The sequence below is a fragment of the Anolis carolinensis genome, chromosome 3 (genome assembly GCF_035594765.1).
Source record: "Anolis carolinensis isolate JA03-04 chromosome 3, rAnoCar3.1.pri, whole genome shotgun sequence".
In the NCBI taxonomy this organism is placed as follows: Eukaryota; Metazoa; Chordata; class Lepidosauria; order Squamata; family Dactyloidae; genus Anolis; species Anolis carolinensis.
In genome coordinates this window covers 24,120,777-24,129,682 of record NC_085843.1, presented here as the reverse complement: position 1 = coordinate 24,129,682, position 8,906 = coordinate 24,120,777, and the positions used below count along the sequence as shown (strand labels likewise).

Sequence of the window (8,906 nt, the reverse complement as noted above, 5' to 3'; positions counted from 1 at the left end):
GCGCATTTAGTGCGTCTATGAGAGTGAAACAAAAATTTAAAGGAATCCGGACTCAGTGAATTCAATGGACTAAGTTTTGAATATTGCATTTTGTTTTTAAAATACCGAAGCAGTTTTTAATGGTTTTTGTAAGGATGCCCAATTGCTTTCCTTGTCTATGCATTTATTAAGCCTAAAAATACTGAACTCTATACTACAACTTCATTTCCTTACTAAGCATTTTCCAGTAAATAAATATGCACAAGGCTGGCAAGGCTGCATTTTTTCAGCACTTGCATCCCAAGTTATTTCTCCCCAATGCATTAATTTAACTCAAGTACACACACTTGGGAATCATTACATTACCTTTAAAACACCCTTGAGAGAAATGTAAGGAGTGGATAGGAATTCTTCTCTAGATAGAAGAATAAAGGGAAATTAGTTATTTTACCATCTTATATAGTGCTCAGTGGAGTTTTCTTTATTTCTTTCTCTTATCCTAATAAATTATTCCTATCTCTCCAGCTGTAATCCTAATTGGATGATTTCCTGTTTGAAATACAGAGTAATTTAAAGTGACTAGCAGTTGTTTAGGGATCCACCTATTGTAGGACATAACATCTTCTGACATTTTCCGCTCTCTTCAGATGTGCAATGTCTTTTCAAACTGATTGCCAGTTCCTCTACCCAGGTTCTCCAGTTTCCATATAAGTGCTCCCATTTAAAGAGGATGATTATTCAAATGAAAGAAATGGAAAATCCAAATCAAGATGACTATTTTGATAATGGCTTCCTCTGGTGATAAGTAAGTTGCAATCCCCAGACTTGCTTATGTGATTCTCTATCCCTCTATAGAGCTGCAGAATCTCATTGTGTATCTGAATGGATATCTTATTGGGGCCACAACAAAATAACATAATAAATCATTCAATGCTGGGAAGCTGAGTTTCCCTAACAAGTCCTGCTCAGAAATTCAGAAGGAACCCACCCTCTTGCCCACTCAAAGTATAATTATTTGGTTACCTCTGTGCCAGGTAGAATCCCCCCCATGTTCGAGCGGGGGTTTATACTGTTTTTAAAAAGGCAGATTGGTATTGTGGTTTTTAAATAGACCATCATACAGAAAACAGAAATGGGTTTACATTTTGGTGTACACCTAAGGCACTCCCTTTGTTGTGTAGGCCAGGAACAGAAACCCTCCTCTATGGTTTAAATCGCTAAGGTGAGGGCAGACAAAAATGGCCTTGGAATGGGGAGAGTTCTGTCCTCAATAAATCCTTGGGGAAGAATTCTCCATTATGTTTTCCTGAGTGGTCCTCCTGGAAACAGTACATTTTATTAAAGCCGGGGACCCAGGTGTTTTGCCCATGTTAGCCAAGGAGTAGGTCCTAGACTTAAGTTTTAAGTAAGGTCCTAGACTGCTTTGGCTTAATCCACACCAGTTCTTGCTCCTTTAAAAAGGCTTTGCAAGTCACAAAAGGTTAATTAGGTAACATTAATAAAAGTTGTCCATAGTTAATCCCATATTGTTGTGTGGTCTCATTATTTCGAGGGTTGGTTGGGAATTATTATTAGTCAGTAAGAGACTTGGAAGCAGATATATACACATTCTACTTGAAAGTAATTTCAGTGATGTTGTTATGCATTTTTGGATGGTGCATAAGTATTTGCCAGTGCTTTAAATATGTCACATTCTTCACTGTGATTGCAGAAACAACCATAATGCACGCCCCATTGCATTGAGCGACAATAGACCAATGCATAGTGGGTTAACCAGTGTTGGTATTGTTGCACCTCAGCGTTGGTTCACCTTGCTCCAACACACAAACTCCACCACAGCAGGCTTGAGTCTTTTCAGTTTATTGAAGAAAGATAGCAAAACTTTTCAAAAAGCAGAAAAATAAGTAAAAACCAATTGCAAGTGCAATCCTTAAACACAGTTCAATAATTTCGTAGATATTAGTCAAAAATCCAAAAATAGCACAGTAAATCCAAGGTAACAAGAGTACATGAGCTTCTAAAGTAATCCAAACACAGATTCGAGGCTTGATCAAGGCAAGAGTTGATTCTCCAAAAGCGAGGTTGCTCTGACTAAAATCTCTCCCCAGAAACATCTACTTTAAAACTTCTCTGCAATTGAAAAACATATTCCTTTGAGCTCTAGCCCCCCCTCCCCCCCACGCTTGCCTCCGATTCTCACAGAGTGTTGGAGTCCTGATTTTAATTTCAACCTGGAATCCCTATCTAACACAAACTCATCCTCTTAGTTCCATCTGCATTCTGTTGACAATTCTCAGAGTCAAGTGAAAGGTCATTCTTATAACTAACTTTGGCAGCATCTCTGCAAGACTCAGAGGCATCCACAGACCTCTGTTTTTCTAAGCTATCAACACTTTCCAAATCCACCTGCACTTCAGAAACATCAACATTCCCAGGGACAGACTGCTGGTCAAACTATATTTCAGAAATGTCTACATTCCCAGGGACAAACTGCTGTTCCCCAAATTCCCTTTCTTCATCATCAGGCTGAACCACAACAGGTATTCTCAGCCAAAAGGTGGTGTGGTGCAACCAATATGTAACTCCATGAGTGTAAACTTACATTGTATATACATGATGTTGGATTTGAGCCTAAATATTTAAATATCAACTACATGAATACTAGGGTTGCAAGACTCTTGTACAGTTAATAGTTGCATAGAAGAAGGAATTTCAGCAGGTTTTCCTTGTCACAAAAGGAAACTGATAGCTCTTTCACACAATGGTTAAAGGTACAAGACCACTGTCCTGATTTTTTTACCTGGCAACCTCCTTCTCTTTATATAGAGGGTGTTTGTGTGTGTGTGTGTGTGTGTGTGTGTGAAATAACCATATACACAGGAGACTTCTTCGAGAGAAACTTCTAGACTTTACCTAGTTGCTAAGCAACACTGTTCCTTGTCAACTCGGTTTCCACCCAGCACTGTCGATCAGCTTTGATGTCTGGTTGACCCTTCCTAGTAGAGCTCCAAAATATAAAGAATAACCTTTAGATACTTCTCTTCAGGTGCAACCTATTGCTATCATTAGTCCAACAGCTGCAAAAAAAGCTCCTCTGCTTCCCACATCATGTTGACGCAGTGCACACAGGATATAAATATTAGCAGTAATGCCTGCGCGATGGATAGATAAGTGATATTTATTCTTCCAAAGTAACCAGGAGATTACCAAAAGTAAAGGGGTGGCGGTTAGATTTCTCAGCATTTGTTCTGTGGGTTGCTGTGTTATTCAATTGGCATATTTCCATGCTAAATTTGGGGATGTGAAAAGCTGGTGTGGAGGTAGTTCATGCAATTGGGATGATGCACGAGGTAACTGGTTTATAGATCTCAAACCACATAGCAAATTTTTTGGGTAGCTTCCATGGCGTAACTCAACTTTTGTAACATCTCCCAATTCCATTGATTTCTTAATAATACTACACCATGAGCAATGTTTGAATGCCCATTTTAATCCATGACATGGTGAAATCACCAAAGCTGAGACTTCTCTACTGGTCTAATATATCAGAAATCTTTTATTTTTCCTGGAAGCTTCCTCACATGGAACAAACAAACAAAAACCTTCCACAACTGAAATCATTGACAAATGTCTACTTCTAGAGAATTTGTAACTATAAAAATGTGAAATTTAAAAAGGACATGCTTGTAGTCTTGCAGTTAACATCATTTTGCAATGAAACTTGGATATAGTTTTAGCATGGATGAGCAATAAACATTTCCACCAATTGGCCAGCAATTTGCATTACACAGGACTATATGATAAGGACATGTTTCTCACAGACCTACTGGCTTTTAGTTTTAAAAGGAAGTTACTACAGGTTGAGCATTTCTTGTTTGGAATTACAAAATCCGAAAGACTTCAAAATTCAGAACTGTCCACATAGGTGGCTGAGATATTTATTTATTTATTTAAAACGTTTATATTCCATCCTTCTCACCCCGAAGGGGACTCAGGGCAGAGCACAACATATATACAGCAAACATTCAACGTTGGAATACAAAATAAACTATAAATATATATAAATGATAAAATCAGTTATCTCCACTTTAAAAGCAATTGTTTAAACCATCTCAGGTCAGCCATACCGAATCCGGTCAGCACACTTTGGAAATTACACTTTTCTTTGTTTTTCTGCATGTGTCAAATTATTATCTGAAGTTAAGTGAATTTATTTGTATACAGTTTTACAAAATGGAAAAGAACTTGATGCTCACAAGTTTTTTTCCTGATGACAGTAAGCTGAAAGTTATAAACTCATATCTTTTAAAATACTCTTCCAGATCACAAACTGGATTAATTCATGGCAATTCTTGGTTAATACGAATTCTTCCCCATCCCTACTTGAAACTAAAAATGATTTTTTAAAAAATCAATGGCTCAGACACACAGAAACAAATAAAAACCATGCTTACTGAACCATCATCAATCTGCAATTCCATCTATATTGCCAGTTTGAAGGCTTGCTTTCTAGTGCCTCTTTGCCATTTAGAAGTTTAGTCTGTTCCCATTATCGGTAAGTGTGGATATAAAAATTGGCTAACTCTCTCATTAGCATTAATTAGAATTACTTCTGTAAATCCCTCAACTATCTACTTGCAAATAAAACTCCATGTTTTCAAGGAAATAAAGAAAATGCATTACAGATTCACTTGACAATGTAGAAAGCATCAGATTAAGGATGGAAAGAGGAAAAGGTAATAAATAGCAGATACAAAGTGAGATCCTTCCAGGCACCGGTCGCAAGCATAGAGCCCTTAGAGAGTTTTCATTGAAGAATATGGCTTTACAATTTTTTGCTGAAATGAGTTTTATATTCAAAAAGAAAACTTGGTGAGTTTTTGCTGAACTAATTACTTAATATCTGAAGCTTTCACAAACAGGACAAGTTCTGAGTTCAGCCCTCCACCATTTCTTCCTAATTTTGTATTTGTATGGGTATAGAACAGTGGTATACACTGACCACAGTTTTGACAAGACATTGCAGATTTCAAAAACAGCCCATTTCAAACCAAATTGACTTGGACCATGTCAAAGGCCCTCCAATTTGACAAACTTGGAGGACTTGTACACCACTCTGAGTCTCCTCCCCCCCCCCCCCCAGGAGTGAGAAAAGTGATATAGAAATGCAATAAATAAATAAATAAATAAATAACATAAATTGGAATCTCACCTCAGCAGTTCAGATTTCAGTATTTTCAGTTGAGAATCACTGGAAGACAATAGGCAGCAGTCCTTCCTCTCTCCTGCTTGTTAGAACAAAATGAATTTTGTACAAAAAGAGACTATAAAGAAGGAATTATTTCTGACAAAATGTAAATGAGGAAGCAGGAAGTTATCTATGTTTCTCTTTGCTTTTTTGCAAGTATAGACTTCACAATTTAGACTTCCCAAAAAAGAAGATTATGGGCTCATCTACACTGGCCACTTAGGTTGGTTTGGAACCTGTCTGGCAGAAACTGGTTACATTGTGCAGATGATTAGATTCACATTTCTGGAATACATTTCAGGACAAGCTTGTGATTACACAAAAGGTGGACCAAACCAATGTGGTTGCCCCCTCAAATAAAAATTCTGGGAGAGATTTACACTAGCACACAAAAATATAAGAGGTTTAAAAAGTTGCAGTTAGCAGTGAAAGTATTGATCAGCCCTCTGATAGCAGTCATTAGGCTTGCTCAAATAATTCGATTTCCCTGTTACCCGTTATTAATTCGTTATTTTCGTTTGTTTTGAAGCAATATACGGCCTTGATTGTCCACACGTCTGGATATCGCGGTTTCGAATCGCGAGAGGCCGTTTTTTCTTATTTCGTCGTTTTTTTCGTTAGGAAAAAAAAGCTTTTGCAAATCACCCAAACTCCCACCATTCAGGCCCTTTCCTTTTGCCCCTCAGCAAAAGGGGCGTCACGGGCTCATCCAATGGGAGGGGGCGAGGGGGAAGGAGGCCGAGGAGGAGGAGGAAGACGGAGGGGGGAAATGGCCGCCGCCGCCTCGCCTCAGCTCAGGCCTGGAGAGACCGAGAGAGACAGAGAGGGGCCCGGCGGTGAGGAGGAAGAGGCCTGGGATGCGAGGGGGTGTGGGCCAGGCCCGTCCTCGGCTGCTCCAACTACGACTCCCAGGGGCCCAGATTCGCACCCTCCCTCCCCCCAATACAGGTCTCTCCATACCACGCTACATGAACTTGAATGGATACTGTGGTTGTGTTGTCGAAAGCTTTCATGGCCGGGATCACACTGTTGTGGTATGTATTCCGGGCTCTATGGCCATGTGCCAGAAGCATTCTCTCCTGACGTTTCACCCACATCTGTGGCAGACATACTCAGAGGTTTTGACGTCTGTGCGAAGCTAGGCAAGTGGGGTTTATATATCTGTGGAAGGTCCAGGGTGGGAGAAAGAACTCTTGTCTGTGGGAGGCAAGTGTGAATGTTGCAATTGGTCACCTTGATTAGCATTGAATAGCCTTGCAGCTTCAAAGCCTGGCTGCTTCCTACCTGGGGGAATCCTTTGTTGGGAGGTATTAGCTGGCCCTGATTGTTTCCTGTCTGGAATTCCCATTTTCTGGGTGTTGTTCTTTTACTGTCCTGATTTTAGCTTTTCTGTAGCTAAAAATGCATATAAAATTGATTCTATAGGGAGGATAAATGATTGGATTTCAACTCCTACAGCTTGGCTTTCTCTGCCAATAATGGTACCATACCAAACTAAACCTCCCAAGATTCTGTAGCAGTGAGCCATCTTAGATATTGTAAGGGATTTATTATTATTATTATTATTATTATTATTATTATTATTATTATTATTAGACCTTGCTCCCAGGAAGGTGCCTTCGCTGTGGCACCCAACTTATCTATCTACCTTTCCACATATTCTCCACATTGTGTGTATGTGTATGTATATTATATATACATGAGCCCCGATGGCGAAGTGTGTTAAAGCACTGAGCTGCTGAACTTGCAGACCGAAAGGTCCCAGGTTCAAATCCCGGGAGCAGAGTGAGTGCCCGCTGTTAGCTCCAGCTTCTGCCAACCTAGCAGCTTGAAAACATGCCAATGTGAGTAGATCAATAGGTACCGTTCTGGCGGGAAGGTAATGGCACTCCATGTAGTCATGCCGGCCACATGACCTTGGAGGTGTCTATGGACAACACTGGCTCTTGGGCTTAGAAATGGAGATGAGCACCAACCCCCAGAGTCAGACATGACTGAACTTAATGTCAAGGGATACCTTTACCTTTACCTATACACACACACACACACACACATATGCAGGGACTATATATAAAGTTTCTGAAGTAGAACAATGACTTTCACAGTAAAGACAACCCAATTTAACAGGAAATAAGACTTTCAAACCAGGAACAGATTTCTGCAATTATTAAAAAATGGTTTATTATAAAAGCTATGAAAATTCTCCAAAAATCAGAGGATAAGGGAAACGTTCCAAATTTTGGTGAGCTATCAGTGTTAAATGTGTTCTACCACTGTACCAAGTTTGAAGAAGATCACTCAAAAAATGAGGGTGGGAGAGTCCTGTAAAGTCCTCTCCCTCTGTGCTGTTTTTGGGAATTGCGCATGCGCGTCCGCCATTAACGAATTAATTTTGAAAATAACGAATTTTCGTTAATTTCGAATTTTTTGGGGGGCAAAATTCGGAAATACCTTCAGAAACGAAACGCTGCCCCCCTCTAGTTTTTTTTTTTTTTTGTGGTTCTTTCTACGCTTTTTATTTCACTAAAAGTGATGACAAAGGAAGAGGAGGAAGCCGTTCATTGGTGCAAGACTCGAATTCGGAGTCTGGAAGAGGAAGGCGATAGAAGGCCTTCCATTCTGGTTACGCAAAAGTGGATCCATTCCATCCCACGTTGGCAGCATTCATGTCATAATAGTTGATGTAGACCCTGTCGGGAGGGACGTGGAGCTTGTCCTGGAGGAGGCTGCAGAGGAGCTTGGAAGCCATCCCGGAAAGCCTGACCTCCGAGATCACGGAGCAGCTGGCCAAGGCCACCGGGAAGCCCGCCCAGTACATCGCGGTGCACGTCCTTCCCGGGCAGCGGATGTCCTTTGGGGGCTCCTCGGCGGAGCCGTGTGCCCTGTGCAGCCTCCACAGCATCGGGAAGATCGGGGCCGCCCAGAACAAGGCCTACTCCAAGCTGCCCCCCTCTAGTTTTGAAACGAGTTTAGAATCAAATTTTTCGTGGATCAATCAAGCCTAGCAGTCATGCTCTTGGGGTATTTTCAGATATTTTCCAGTGTGAGTGGGTGTCTATAAAACATGACACATTTTATGGAATCTAGTTTGCCATTTGATCTTGTTTAGATTTGGGACTCTTTTATGCATATTAAGGGGCTTGACGTGGACTTTCCCATGACTTTGCTTCATGTGTTGTTCTGGCCTTAATTCACATTGCAGCATGCTTTGGCGATGTGTGTTTTACCGTTTGAAGCTTCAAACTGGATCATATGGCCAGTGTATATGTGCCCAGAGTTATATCCAACAATGATGGCTTGTCCCTGTTGAGCCCGGTGAAAGAAAGGCCATGGAAGCTAGTAGTAATCACAGCCAGGAAAAGGTAAAGTTGACTGCTGCTAGAGAAGGATATAGATAGGAGTTCCAGAAATCAGAGATTAGTTTGTTTTCATTGATTTTCAGAAAGAAAAGAGAAAACTGAGGCAGAGAGGCATGTCTTCAGAAATTTGTTCTTTTGTGTGTGTGTGTGTGTGTGTGTGTGTGTGTGTGTGTGTGTATTCCTTGTTAGGGTGAATCTACTTTGAGTTAACCTCTGGACAAGTCCAAAGCACCCAGCTGAATCAGCTGTGGTAGCTTTTTGGAATACAGACAGTCCAGATGAGCCAAGACATCACCAGTTCTGGCCCGCTGAAACCATCA

At 40.6% G+C, this 8,906-nt stretch overlaps 1 protein-coding gene across 1 annotated transcript; it reads right to left on the bottom strand.

The window, feature by feature from the left end:
- Window positions 1-7,727: 7,727 nt before the first annotated feature.
- Window positions 7,728-8,165, bottom strand: LOC134297349 (macrophage migration inhibitory factor-like). The gene has a single exon (XM_062974576.1). The coding sequence runs from the start codon at window positions 8,127-8,129 to the stop codon at window positions 7,851-7,853; it is 279 nt and encodes a 92-aa protein (XP_062830646.1). The 5' UTR covers window positions 8,130-8,165; the 3' UTR covers window positions 7,728-7,850.
- Window positions 8,166-8,906: the final 741 nt, after the last annotated feature.